Genomic DNA, 14,934 nt, shown 5'->3' with positions numbered 1-14,934 from the left:
ATAAAAAAGAATACGAATAAAAGAGAATTGTAGTAAAACACATCTAGAAACAAAAAGTGGTAAATATACCTAAAAAAAAATTCAACCAGTTCGCCACAAGAACTGGTCACGCAGAGACAAACCCCTTGACAGGAAATTTCCTTTTGGCGTCAGTTTCCCCTCCCCTCCCTCTCCCCCATTTTTCCCCTGACACCCCCCCCCTTTTTTTTTGAGACGTCCCGTCCTTCCTTTCGCGGTTAAGCCTCATCTTTTATCCCTTCCTTTCCTTTTCCTTCAACTCTCAGCTCGTTTCTCTCCAAGCCTCTTTATTATTATAAGAGGGCACGAGTCTCTCTGCCCCTTTTTAAAACTCAGACCTCGTTTCGGCAGCAGGAAATGGCTGTCGAATTAGTCTCGTGGATTTCTTGGTGTGCGTTTGCAGAGAGCTGCGATAAACTGAACGGTTGACTGTCTGTGTGCGTTTTCTGTTCTCCAAGAGAAAGAAATTCAAAGAGCGGTTTCACCTCGTGTGCGGGAAATGGCTCGACTCTGTGGGATTCCCGACGAAATTCTTTTGAGAGAGAGAGAGAGAGAGAGATGGATGAATCCCAACTAGAGTCCTTTGAGAGAGAGAGAGAGAGAATGAGAGATGAATTCCAACGAAAGTCCTTAGAGAGAGAGAGAGAGAGATGGATGAATCCCGACTAAAGTCCTTTGATTTGAGAGAGAGAGAGAGAGAGAGAGAGAGAGAGAGAGATGAATTCCAAACGAAAGTCCTTTGAGAGAGAGAAGAGCGATATGAATCCCGACTAAAGTCCTTTGAGAGAGAGAGAGAGAGATTTGATGTAGCCTGTCTTTGAATACACGCCCCCTAGTCGAAATGTTGTAAACTTTAGCTCCTGCTCACGCTTTGAAACGTCATCTGTCTCTCCTCTTCGTCCGCTCGAGGCTCTCTCTCGGGGACGGTTTTACGCAGCGGCGTTAAGGTCACTGAACGCAGCCAGTCAGTCCTATACTAGTCCTCCCTCCCTGTTCCTGCAGCTTTACTGGACATCTGCCAAAATCCTTCGCCGGTGTGACTCCAATTGCCAGGATGTGCCGGCCAATGGCGTATTCTTTTAGCGATTCAGAGCTTTCGTGATTTGTAATGTCTGCTACTGACGGACTTACTTCACAATTTGCTAAGTCATTTTATTCTGTAGAAGTTTTATTGATAAGCAATTTTCGTGTTATTTCAGCTTCCATTGGATGCCTGCACGTTTTGCATGATTACAGGCCACGATGACACTTTTCAATAAGATGCCCACTCGTGACTTATAATGATAATAAGATCAATTCCCCTCTCACTGCATATACTCAGAAGCATAGCTGACATTCCCCGACCATATTCGAGTAGTCCGTCCATGCGGCAGCATATCTGAGGATGTCGGTGGGGAATTGGGGGAGATAAAGGAGCAGACTCACATAATGTGGTCTTTCCCTACCTCATGATTGTAGACAGATGTGCGCTGTAATATTTTCAATGTCACGATCACTAAGTATTAAAACAAATACAAGTCTTTGAATTACTTTGCCCAAACAGAAGCATGTATGTGTCATATTCTTATAAAGAAATAATCATTGCCCGTGATGAATAAAAGTATCTATACATTACTTTCTCGCAACGGGAGAATGAAGCATGATGCTGCAATGAATTAATACAAAGGGCGTCATTGTATGCATTATGTTTTTCTAATGAAATGTGATCATGGCCATCCATTCGAGTGTATCAACGCCATCAGTGGTACGTGTGGTTATCGGGCGGAAATGACATCGTCCTAAAAAAAAAAAGATATTTGTCATTTCCAGTCATCTTTGTGGTTCATTTCGATCGCCGCTTCATCGTCATCTCCTCCTCCGTCGGTCTGATCATCAGCGAAACGGAAGTGACTGTTGTTTCGAAAGGAATGTCGAATTGCGGTATTTTTTAAATGTTTCCCTGGACCTCAATTTTGTATCCCTCCATTTTGGGGAAGTTTCTGAGAAACATTTTCTTAAAGGGGCTGTTTTTACAGATCGTTCGAAATCATCACAGCTCGAGTTCACGTGATGGTGATACAAAATACAGTGAGAAACGTTGTAAATAATGTTATGGGGTAATTTGTATTGAGTTCCATTTGTAAAAGGTGTAAACATTTTTTTTCAATGACTCCAGTGTACGTCACATTCTTGTTTCATCTGACTACGTGATGTGGTGCCAGGTTGTTAGTGTAACGCTTGTTATATATATCCTTTTGCCGAGTCTTTACACTCATTCAGTGTATATCCTTCCTTTTATTTACATTTACACGAAATGTTTTCTGGAAAACGATTCGCAATTCAAGCTGCAAAAGACTTTAAGTTGAAGCCATCAAAGTATTCCAAACTTCTTAAGATATTTTGGGGGAACTCTGGAGAAGAGCTCTCTCTCTCTCTCTCTCTCTCTCTCTCTCTCTCTCTCTCTCTCTCTCTCTCTCTCGCTGCGGCCCCTTTTGAAAAGGGATGATCCCCATAGTCCTCCTATAATGCGCAAGGAGTTTGTGTGTTGTGTAGGCAAACCTTTTCACTTCTTCCTTGCCTCTCATGGGACCTGGTGCAGTTCGCTTAAACAAAAGAGCTGCGGATTGCGAAGTTCACCTTCCGTTTACGTAAGCACTGTTCCTGGTTCCTGGTTCCTCTCTCCACAAGCAGTCTTAAAAAACAGATTTTCTAGTTTTTTGTAATTTCAGTTTGAAATAATCTCTTCTCCTGACACTTGTTTTTCACTCGTCACTCAATAGAACTCTCAGTGATAAGATTTTGATTTTAGTGTCGCCTTTGTAAGTGTCCTTATCTTGACCTCTCTTTTATTATCTTTTTGTATTTGTTCGTTAAGTCCCTCCGGATTTTATCTAATCCTGTCTGCCAACTAGTATCCTGGCCTCTACTGGGCCATCTTTTTTCGCAATTTGTGCTAAGGTTGTAAAGGCTTTGTGCCCTTTTAACCTTTTCTTAGTATCTACACTAGTGTACCCTGTATACGCCACTTATAATTTCCCATTTTCATTGCCACCTTCACTGCTCAGTGGTTCATTTAAAGTACTAATTCTCCCTCATTTGGATGTCCAGTCCTTTCAAGCCACCAGCACACTTCCAGCGACTGTTTAAAAGTCTCAGTTTACTTCCCAAAATCGGTTTCAGTAGTAATGCTCTTGTCAACAATACAGAATTCAAACATGTTTTATAGTTACAGTTTTTTATTGACGGTATCATTATTGGTGAAGAAATATACACAATTATGTCAGTGTGTTATATTAATATTATTATAATATAATATATATAGATAGATATATAGAATATAATATAATATATACCACATTACATACAAGTATTGTATTTAACTATATGTTTCCCGACTACCAAAATCATTGTGGATGTCTTCATCATTTTAATGACTTATGATTATGAGATTTTCTCATAAACTTATTATTATTATTATTATTATTTTATTAGGATTATTATTAGATTTCATTATTATTGGAGAAGCAAATCCACATTTATGGAATACATATATTAAATTACATCATTGTGGATTTGTTTCTCCATTTGAAGACGTGCTACTATGAGGAATTTATTATTATTATATTATTATTATTATTATATTATTATATTATTATGATAACCTGTGCGAGCGTACTATTCATCTCTAAGCCCCCGTGCAACAAGGGTTTTATTAATGTTCTGGTTCCTCTCTCTCTGGCCTTGCAGCAAATGCTGGTGAAGCAGAGGAGCGTTCACGACGAACCACAGGGCCTGGAAAACAAATTCGGCTGGATCAAGGGCGTCTTCGTCAGGTGTCTGCTGAACATCTGGGGCGTCATCCTCTTCCTCAGGCTCTCTTGGGTCACGGGGCAGGCGGGAATCTGTAAGTCATTTGGTTTTTCTGTTGAAGTAGTGTACTGAAGATCAATTTTGCCGTTGTTGTGGCTATAGTAATTCACATCAACCTTGCATTTGATGTCTAGGCCAGTCCTTACGACACTCCTGATTGGCTGTTGATAAGCCAATCACAGGGCTCGGAAACCAACTCTCTCGAGAGAGTTCACATGGGTAGGATCTATGTTCCACTTCTGAGGGATACGTCTTTCAGGAGAGGTGGAACATATATCCTACCTATGTGAACTCTCGAGAGAGGCTGAGAGTTTCCAGCCAATCAGGAGCGTCGTAAGGGACTGGCCTAGAAATCAAATGCAGGTTGATGTGAATTACTATAGTATAGATCACTGCGAGCTAAAAAAAAAAAATTAGAATAAAGAAAGAAAATAACTGTATTATTATTATTATTATTTTATTATTATTATTATTATTATTATTATTATTATTATTATTATTATTGGTGTTGTTGTCAGTATAGAACACTAGAATACCAATTATTATTGAAAAGAGGAAAGTAACTGTGCTATATTATTATTATTATTATTATTATTATTATTATTATTATTGTTATTATTATTCCAAGTAGAGAAATTAAGAGTGAACTGTTTGAAATGTATGCATTTTTGCAAAATTAAAACAAAAAAATTTGGTCATTAAGAAAAACGAGAGTAGGGATGACTGACCAGCAAGTCGAGAAACAGAGAATAGAGTATAGCAGATTGATTTTTAGAAAATCTCTCTCTCTCTCTCTCTCTCTCTCTCCTCTCCTCTCTCTCTCTCTCTCTCTCTCTTCGAATGTTAATCTTTTTGTTCAAAGTATAGTTTGTTTTGCTTCAGATGGATTTTAAAAACGGATCTCTCTCTCTCTCTCTCTCGTTTTGAATGTTTCTCGTTTTGTTCAAAGTATAGGTTGTCTTGCTTCAGATGGATTTTAAAAACGTATCTCTCTCTCTCTCTCTCTCTCTCTCTCTCTCTCTCTCTCTCTCTCTCTCTCTCTCTCGTTTTGAGGTTAAATGGCAGCAGTTTGTCATCATTAATATAATTGATTCCCCCTGTGATCTCTTTCTCTCTCTCTCTCTCCCCAGTGCAAGGCTTGGCTATCGTCACCTGCGGCAACGTTGTCACAACGATCTCGGCTCTCTCCATGTCGGCTATTTCCACCAACGGACAAATCAAAGGAGGTGAGAGAGAGACCCACCCGTCCCTGAGACCCAAAATTCTCCTCGTGTTTTGAATTGATTGTATGTGTTTCGATTCAGATTTATTTATCCTGTCCGTACGACTTAGATGTTGACCACTGCTAGGAATGGAATGGAATATATAGAATTGAGGCCAACGGCCAAACACTGGGATTTATAAGGTCATTCAGCGCTGAAGGGGAAATGGAGAGTGAAAGTAGAAGGGCTTGAAAGGTGTAACAGGAAGAAGACAAAAACCTCAAACCAGTTGCACTACGAAACAAATGTTAGGAGTGGTTGGATAGCAAGATAGATGAGAGAATATGAACGGAGGTACAGTAAAAAGAATGAAGCGGGTTGCAGCTAGGGTCCGAAGTGATGCTCCGAAGAACCTAAGTAATGTCTACAGGTAGGGCACCATGTGAGGTGCACTGACGGCACTACCCTCCTACGGGGGGGGACCCACTGCTATCAGTTTTCCTCGTAAGGGGTCAGTGCACCTCGCGAGGTGCACTGTAAGCATTGCCTAAGGTTCTTTGCAGCATCCCTTCTGCCCCTGGCTGCAACCCCTTTCATTCCTTTCACTGTACCTCCGTTCATATTCTCTTTCTTCCTTCTTACTTTCCACCCTCTCCTAACAACTGCGAGGTTCTCCTCTTGTTACACCTTTCAAACCTTTACAGTCAGTTTCCGTTTCAGCGCTGAATGACTTCATAGATCCCAGTGTTTGGCCTGTGGCCACAATTCAATATTCTATTCTATTCTACTTCGTCGCAGATTTGACTTCCTTCAAGTGTGGTCGAAGCAGAGGTGACCTTTCCTCCAGGAATGTGACCTTTCCGCGGATTTGACCGAATTCCGTGTCAATATTTCATGTGCCTTTAAGGTCACGAGATCCTGTGATGTAACTTGTGAAGTGCAGATTGTTATGAAGTGCTCCTTCCAATCCCTTCAATTTCTCTTTTCTGTAAAAGATTTTTATCTCGTCCGTTAATCACTGCTACCTTGATTCTATTTTTTTTATTATATTTACTATGTCGTCACTTGCATTTCATTTTTCTGTTATCCAAAAGAATCAGTTATTCACCATATAAATATTGAAGGAAAGCTTTCTTTCTCTCAAAATTCAGGCTAAACTGGATCAGTAGTCACCCATATTGAAAAGCTTGTATTTTTTCCTTTAGATATTGTACGTTTTACTTCATTCGCTTCACCACAAGTATAAAGCCTTTGCTAAATTAGTAAAGTTGGAGGAGGACAATTTTTCTATTCTAAATAACCAGTAAATTGTGTGATAAAACCCAAAGCTTTCGGCTCACTTTCTACTCACATTTCAGGAGGAACGTATTACATGATCAGCCGTTCGCTGGGACCTGAATTCGGTGGTGCCATCGGTCTCATCTTCTCCCTGGCTAATGCCATCGCCGCGTCTATGTACATCGTAGGTTTCTGCGAGTCTATGAACGATCTCCTGGCCACATTCGAAGTCCAGATATTCGATGGAGGTGTCAATGACGTCCGTCTGGTCGGAAGCATCACTCTCGTGGTCTTGACAGCAATCTGCATCATCGGAATGGAGTGGGAAGCGAGGGTATGTTGTGTCAACCACCTCTTTATTTGTTCTCTTTACGATGTGGACCACTACACACGTGGAAGCCAGCAAGTTCATTTGAAGTGAAAGAGAGAGACACTGAACAAAGGAACTCAAATGCTCAATGTTATTAAATGGCGAACCGACCGTTTTTGTTTATTTTAAGAGCTCATTTGTATTAAACAAGAATCTTTATTGTAGCATATAACTGCAAAAGACATGTGCTGTATTGTGTGTGTGTGTGTGTGTGTGTGTGTGTGTGTGTGTGTGGTGTGGCAGAGTAATGCATATAAACTGATTTATAGACAATTAGCTCAATAATGTATATTTTTTCTATTATATGTTGATATTTTAAAAATATATAACAGAAATGCAAATCCTGTATTTATTAACTAATAACTTACTGTTGGAGGTCAATGTAATCTTAAGGATATACTCCATTACAGGCACAAATTGTGTTGTTGATGGTCTTGCTGGTGGCAATATTGGATTTCATCATTGGAGCTTTCGTGGGTCCTCTCACAGATGATGAAATTGCTAGAGGATTTGTGGGCTTAAATGGTAAGAACATGAAATGTTGGTCCTTGTTTCATTTTGGCTAGAAGAGCATGCATGCGTTTCTAAAATATTAAATGTTGATTTCATGAAACAAGTATTACTGCACAAAGAAAGAAATCCATTTGCATTAAAGTTTACATGTCATCTAAATCCACAGTACAAGGTCCCTCTATGTCCAAACTCAAGTGAACCTGACTCCTAGACCTATCTTAGTTAAACTATTGATTGATTGTGTTTGGGTGAAAAACAAACTTAATCCAATGCATCAAGTAGTTATTTCAGAACTTGTTACGCTGGACTAGAGCACAGGAATGGTAACAATGTCATAGTTATTAGAAGCTTTTACAGTTTATTTAATTGGTCTTAATCAGCCCATCCCAAATTTGTTGAATGTTCGCTTTCCTCTGTCCTCTGTACAGTCCTGTCTGTCTAACTCCAACAGGTACGGTACTTATGGAGAATCTGTACTCGGACTACCGTAAAGATGATGTCGGTCAGGATATGTCCTTCTTTGGCGTTTTCAGCGTCTTCTTCCCCGCTTGTACTGGTATTCTTGCTGGAGCCAACATTTCTGGAGACTTGAAGGTAAGCACACCAGGAAATTATATTTGATAAATGCAGAAATTTTAGAAGTTTTTATCTACACATTGAAGGTGAACTAACAATTATTGGTTATTTTAAGTGGAATTGTTTTTTAACTATTATTTTATGTTACAAGTTTGATGAGCTGCTACATTTTGATGAGTGATGTCAGTTCATTACAACCTGTATTTTTTTTTTTATATTTCCAGGATCCTTCATCTGCTATCCCAAAAGGCACTCTCCTAGCCATCTTCCTCACCTACCTATCCTAACCTCTTCTTCATCATCTTGTGTGGTGCTGTTGAAGTGAGGGATGCCACTGGCAACATTACTCATGTTGCAGACTGGTCCTTTGCTAACTGCACCGGAGAAACATCCTGCGAGTTTGGCCTGCAGAACAGCAGTCAAGTGAGTTCTTGTTCCTTTGTTGACATGGTTTTCATCTGGTCATTGTAACTCTCCTAAGTTTGAAAAAGATCTTGGAGATTGCTCTTCATCATTATAGAGAGAGAGAAAATGTATGAGTCATGGAACTGATAATTTTTTGGGAATGCTCATGTGGAATTATATGAATGTGACTGCTTGTGTTCATCAATAGTACAGCAATTGGGAACTTAAAAAAACATAATTAGAGAACAAATATCTCCTTTATATTCAAAACCACATACAGTTTCAGATCTTCATGTTTCCTCTTCAGCTTGTAGGTGCTAAACTGCAGCTAGGATTTAGTGCCTCCACACTGAAGAGGGCGCATGAATGTATATGTTTTCCAATTTGTGGGGTTTTTTACAGTGTAAGTTTCAAAGTGCGACATGGATCTGCTATCAACTGAGATCGTTCTTTTCAGGTCATGGAGCTGATCTCTATCTTCGGCCCTCTCATTTATGCTGGATGTTTTGCAGCTACCATTTCATCAGCTCTGGCTTCCTTGGTGTCTGCCCCAAAGGTCTTCCAGGTAGGAAGAAAAAATATTTAGATAAGTTTACATATTGTATTCTGGATTTTCCAATTTTGTAAACCTATATGGTAATTACGGTAAAACAGCATGATGATTAATACTATCCAAAGATTTTTGTGGATTATGGTAGCAGGAATGACATTATAGCAGTTGTTAGGCCCCTGTCTTTATTATCAAGAGGAAAATAAGAAAGGGACAAGAATGAAGAGGCCTCATATTAAAACAGCCAAACAATATATAGAAGCTACACAATTCAAGAATAAATAGAGGGTTCAGAATTATTATGTATACATGCAGGCCTTCACTTAGACCAGGGTAGTAACATAAAGTCTTTTATGGACGTTTATTCTCCCCTGCTACATGCTGCCATAACAACCTGATATGAGTCAACAGTAATAAATTGAAGTACTGTAAAAGTAGTTATATTTCAAAAATAAAGTTAATAACCAGTCATAGTTGTGTACAGTTATTCTCTCATTCATATGCTTGTTTTTATTACCAGCAATGGGTGTAAATAAAGGTTTCCAGGACTGCAGAAATAGCAAATAGATTGTAACCTATAGTAACCTGTAATACATCCTTGATAAAAGTAGTAAATTCAGTAGTATATATTTCTTAAACCTATCATGTTAATAGTGCTTGAAAGTAAAAACATTTGGAATAGACTATTTACTCTGATTCCTCTATTTTGATTTACAAGACAAATATTGATGGTAATGCTGATGATTTTTCTCCAGGCTCTGTGCAAGGACAAGCTGTATCCGTACATCGAATACTTTGGCAAAGGATATGGAAAGAATGATGAGCCATACAGAGGATTTGTGTTGGCCTTCTTCATCATTCTCATTTTTACCCTCATTGGTAAGATACACACCAGCATTTTTGTTTTTTTTTTATTTTTCAAATTGTGATCATGCTGTAAGGATTTGGTGTTTTTGTAGTTGTCTTTTATTACGAATCGCAAAGAATAGCCACCATTTCACCACTGCAGACTGTTTTAATAATAACAATAATAATAAACTAACTGAAATAAATGAGCATTCCACTAGATACATGTATGTACAAAAACGAGGATTTGTTTGAATACAGAATATGTCGGAGTTTCAGCAACTAATGTTATGGACCTGTGAAAGTAACATTTTTTTTAAATCTTAACAAAATATGACTTTTAGTCTGTTGCTTTTCCAGTTCATTAGTTTCCATTGTCTGTTCTCGCCACCACAGCCCGACTGGATGCTATTGCACCAATCATCACAAACTTCTTCTTGGCTGCGTATGCCCTGATCAACTTCTCCACATTCCATGCTTCTATGCAAAAAGTTCCTGGATGGAGACCTACATTTAAGGTGAGGTTGGAAGCAATGAAGCATAGTAAGAATGGATTTATAATAGCTTTGGAACCTGGGAAGAATTACTTTATTTTAACAGCTGATGAGGCAGTCAACCAAAAGCCTATTTCTCTGATCTTAAAAGAGTACCATTGGCATTGCAATACACAGTACTTAATGTCTTTGAGCACGTGGATGCAAAGTGCATGATGCAGTATGTACAGGGGGTCCTCGAGTTACGACGTTGATCCGTTCTTACGATGCATCGTAACACGAATTTCAGCGTAAGTCGGAACATTGAAAAATACCACATGATTTAATGTAAATACCTATCAATAACAACGAGAGAACAATTCCTTACCTTTATTAGTTTGATTGGCTTGCACACTGGAGAGGAAGCTGCGGTGCTGGAGAGACTGGGGGAGGTTATTGAAGAGAAAAAGAACCTCCAGAAGTTGCTGAGATGCTGAGGCAGATGATTCTTGAGTGAGGCAGAACCATACTAGTACTGGAGATGCTGAGGCAGGTGATTGAGGTGAGGAGAACATACTAGTGGAGATGTTGGGGCAGGTGAGTCTTTAGGTGAGGCAGAACCCTACAGAAGGTGCTGGAGATACTGGGGCAGGTGAGTCTGGGTTAGCAGAACATTCAGAAGGTGCTGGATTAGCAGAGGCAAGCTGAGGTAGAGGGTACAGGATCTCATCAGCCAGGCTCTACCTTCTTAAAATACTGCTCCAGGTTAGTCTGAACAGAGAGCGACCTCTTTTCATCCAAGATCTCCTTGTAACACTGCAATCAAATCCATGACGCCTCTGGAAACCCTAGTGAACCTGTCCAAGTTGGGATCCTGTAGCCTCAAAAGTTGACAAAGCTTGCTGCAACTCTGCAAAACCTCTTATCAAGTCCTGCCTTGTGAAGCCTTAGGCTCTGGGGTGGGTGCTTCTTCTTCTTCCTCTATTATCTGCTTCTCCAGTTGTATCAGGTCCTCAGCAGATAAACTCCTCGCCATGAGACTCCAGCAGCTCTGTAACATCATCAACCTCCATCTCCAAATTGATTTCCTTACTCAGGGCAACAACGTTCTTGACAACTAGCTGAACTGTGTCCTCAAACCCATGGAAATCATTCACAAATTGAGGACAAATTTTATTCCAGACACCATTCATGTTTGGTTTGCTTAACCTCCTCCCAGGAATTAGCAATGTTCTTTACAGCATCAAGGATGTTGTAGGATTTCCAAAAGTCCTTCAGAGTCAAGTCCTTCTTGGTTTCAGTTGCCTGTAAAGCCATAGCAATTGTCCTTCGTAGGTAGTAGGCCTTGAACGAAGCAATCACTCCTTGGTCCATAGGCTGTAAAAGGGCCGTGGTATTAGGTGGAAGGTAAACCACCTTGACATTAGGGTTGAAGTCTCCCAGCTGGGCATGGGTGTCCAGGGGCATTGTCCAGCACTAGCAACACCTTAAAGGGGATACCCTTGGAGGCGCAATACCGCTCCACACTTGGAACAAAATGGTTTACGAACCAGTCCTCAAACACTGCAAGTGTCACCCATGCCTTCTTGTTGGACTTCCAAATTACTGGTAGTTGACCCTTCAAATGCCCTTGAGTGCCCTTGGATTTTCAGCCTGATACACCAACAAGGGCTTCAGTTTGAAGTCGCCAGCAGCATTACCCCAAGAAGTAAAGTTAGCCCTCTCCTTGCTGGCTTTATGACCGGGTGCTGACTTCTCCTCCTTGGCGATGTAAGTGCGGTTAGGCATACGCTTCCAAAACAAACCTGTCTCGTCTACGTTAAACACTTGCTGAGCAGAATAACCCCCCTCTTAATTATCTCAGACAACGCTTTAGGAAATTCACTCGCTGCTTTCTCATCCCCACTAGCAGCTTCACCTTGCAATTTAAGGTTATGGTAATTGGCCCGAGCCTTAAATCGCATAAACCAACCCCTACTAGCCACAAACTCTTCACTTTCACGCTTCAAACAATCTTTTCGCCTTCTCCTGAATCACCATAAGGCTGACTGGGATACGCCGTTGATTTTGGTCTTCCAACAAAGCACCAATAACCTTTCCATTTCAATTATTAGACCACTACGCTGCTTAGTTATCACTGTCGCTTTCATAGGAGCAGATCCTTTCACATGTTCAACGATGCGCTCTTTATCTTTGATAATGGTAGCAACGGTCGAACGGCTAAGGCCAAGCGAGCGGCCAATGTTTGTTGGCGTTTCTCCCTTCTCATCGGAATCGCTTTATAATGTCCACTTTAATTTCCATGGTGATGGCCTTTCTTTTTTTCTTCGATGCACTACATCAGAAGAGTCCGCCTTGCGCTTGGGAGCCATAACAAAGAGCAAAAAGTTACAAAAACGATACAACACGAGGGAGAGAGAGGCATGTGTTAAAACAACCAAAATGGCGTATGGGCGAGGACTGAGGCGTAGCGAAGCGACGCCGTCCTCTCCCCCACAAAGCGTATTCTTCCGCCGTGCGCCTGGAACTAGTTCGCGTTGTTTACGTTGCTACGACGCTAAACCGCGTAAGACGGAACGACGCAAAATATTATTTTTTATATATGGTGCGCGTTCGTAACCACGAAACATCGTAAGCGAGACCAGCGTAACCCGAGGACTTACTGTATAGCATTATTGGGATATAGTGTTTGTTTCAAACAAGATTTTAAATCATCGTGACAATATGTCTAGACCAAGAATGAATTAAATGCCCTCTTCTAAGCCTAGGTTGAAGACTTCCTGTAAATTACCTGGTAATATTTCATACTTATACGCTATTAGAAAGATGTATGTACGTTATTACACTTTTTCTTATCATTTTTTTTTTTGTTTTTTTTTTTTTTTTTTTTTTTTTTTTTTTTAGTTTGATAGTCTGAATCTTTGTTGGCCATATAATTTAATGAAATTCCTTCTCTTTAACTTATGTGTTCTGTAATTATTTTCAGTTTTATAATAAGTGGCTAAGTTTGCTTGGCGGTTTGATGTGCACTGCCATTATGTTCCTCATCCAGTGGTGGACAGCCTTGCTGACTGTACTGATCATCATTTTGCTCTATGTCATTGTGTCATACAGGAAACCAGGTTTGTATTTTTTCCAGAAAGGTTGTTCATTTACTGTAGTAACCCTCGAGACAAAATGAAATAATTATCTGTTACAGTGAAATAACTGATAGCCTGTTTGCTTTTATTTTACTACAGTATCCAAGTATAGAAGGTATCCATTAAATAGTTTATCGTTCAAGGTAACATTTTTGCTGTAATATAAACAAACATATAAGTACGCGTTTGTTACATATTGACTATGCTCATTGTTACATATTGACTATGCTCATTGTGAATGGTAAAGAAGAGTAAGAATTTTTGTAAGAAAACAGACCCTTTGATCTGGAATTGTTTTATTATATTACCTTTTGTGGTATCTTTTCAGATGTGAACTGGGGCTCTTCTACGCAGGCACAAACATACTCCTTAGCCCTGAACTCTGTTACTGCGCTAAGTAATGTTGAAGAACATATCAAAACATACCGTCCTCAGGTGTTAGTGCTGAGTGGTGCTCCTTCTTCTCGTCCTCCTCTTATTCAGTTTGCAAATGCCATCACCAAAAATATGTCTTTGCTCATAGCCGGTCAATGCCTTGTGGTAAGTTTATCCTTCAGGGATTGAAAGAGTTTAACTCTGGCAACATAAGTTACGTTTCAAAAATAGAAATAACAATGTAACTACATATTGTGAATTGTGATAGATATATGGTATATAATCTAAGAAATGTGCTTTCTTTATTCAGATGCAGAGTATTGATCTTTGAAGTCTTATGAAGATTTTTGTTTTTTCAGAATCTTAAATTAGTGGCACATAAGTTTCCTTACATTAGACAGATGTAACAGATTTATAAATTTTATATAAGTTCATACTCAAAGCAATTAAAATTCTTTTGCAAAAAAGCTTATAATAGGAATTTCTTTGCAGGAACAACAATCAAAGAGAATCCGTTCCCACCTGACTCTAGACGCCAACAGATGGTTATCAAGCCACAAGATTCGTGCTTTCTATTCTTTGGCTGATGGACCTAACATGGAACTGGCAGCCAGGACACTCATGGCAAATGTTGGTCTTGGAAAGCTCCATCCCAACACCATCCTAATGGGCTACAAAACTAATTGGCAGAATTGTCCTTTCGATGAACTCAATAGTTACTTCAAGATCATTCAGTAAGTTCTTATTATTATTAACATTGATCTCCTTTCTTTGCTGTAGCCTAGTTTCATTATACAGCACCCAGTTTTTGAAAGAAAAAACTGTTTGCTTAATTACTGTGCACTCCTAGTTGTTGCAAAACTTTAGTGCATCTCAGTGAGAATTCTGATAAATTAATGAGGCTCGTATTTCTAATTGCAGTTATGCTTTTGACATGCACTTGGCCGTAGGCATCTTGCGAGTGGAAGGCGGACTAGATTACTCTACTGTTATTGAAACTATTCGACAGAAACGGCGACGCACCTGATCCTACTCCTCTTAGTGCAACAAGCCCAGGAGGAAATAATGACAATAACCAAGGTTTCAAGGTACTGTTTTTTTTTACATAATATTGCCTCGATAAGTTTTCTGTATGCTTATTTCAACAATAATGTAGTACAGTATCGACTTTCTCTTAATATTTTTACATAGGAGTGATCTCTAAATTTTAAATTGCACACATTTTGAAGTTTTCTACTATAAATAGGATGTTTGATAGGGCACAGTGCTCAGAATTTTCGGCATACACCTCCAATATTTTTTTAGAACTAAGTAGAAACATTGTAGAATGACTGTGCTT

General features: G+C 39.5%; 1 protein-coding gene across 1 annotated transcript in view; it reads left to right on the top strand.

The window, feature by feature from the left end:
• The window catches only part of LOC135195508 (bumetanide-sensitive sodium-(potassium)-chloride cotransporter-like), a 49,896-nt gene extending 35,227 nt beyond the window's left edge, over nucleotides 1-14,669 (top strand). Inside the window, 14 exon segments of the mRNA XM_064221737.1 lie at nucleotides 3,745-3,901; nucleotides 4,998-5,093; nucleotides 6,428-6,681; nucleotides 7,128-7,242; nucleotides 7,682-7,824; nucleotides 8,031-8,090; nucleotides 8,092-8,229; nucleotides 8,669-8,776; nucleotides 9,517-9,640; nucleotides 10,004-10,125; nucleotides 13,067-13,202; nucleotides 13,549-13,760; nucleotides 14,088-14,329; nucleotides 14,517-14,669. Coding sequence (XP_064077807.1) covers nucleotides 3,745-3,901; nucleotides 4,998-5,093; nucleotides 6,428-6,681; nucleotides 7,128-7,242; nucleotides 7,682-7,824; nucleotides 8,031-8,090; nucleotides 8,092-8,229; nucleotides 8,669-8,776; nucleotides 9,517-9,640; nucleotides 10,004-10,125; nucleotides 13,067-13,202; nucleotides 13,549-13,760; nucleotides 14,088-14,329; nucleotides 14,517-14,622 — 2,013 coding nt within the window. The 3' untranslated portion in view covers nucleotides 14,623-14,669.
• Nucleotides 14,670-14,934: the final 265 nt, after the last annotated feature.

Source organism: Macrobrachium nipponense, chromosome 16, assembly GCF_015104395.2.
Source record: "Macrobrachium nipponense isolate FS-2020 chromosome 16, ASM1510439v2, whole genome shotgun sequence".
Taxonomy (NCBI): Eukaryota; Metazoa; Arthropoda; class Malacostraca; order Decapoda; family Palaemonidae; genus Macrobrachium; species Macrobrachium nipponense.
The sequence above is the reverse complement of the archived record's forward strand: the minus strand, read 5'-3'. Positions and strand labels throughout refer to the sequence as shown.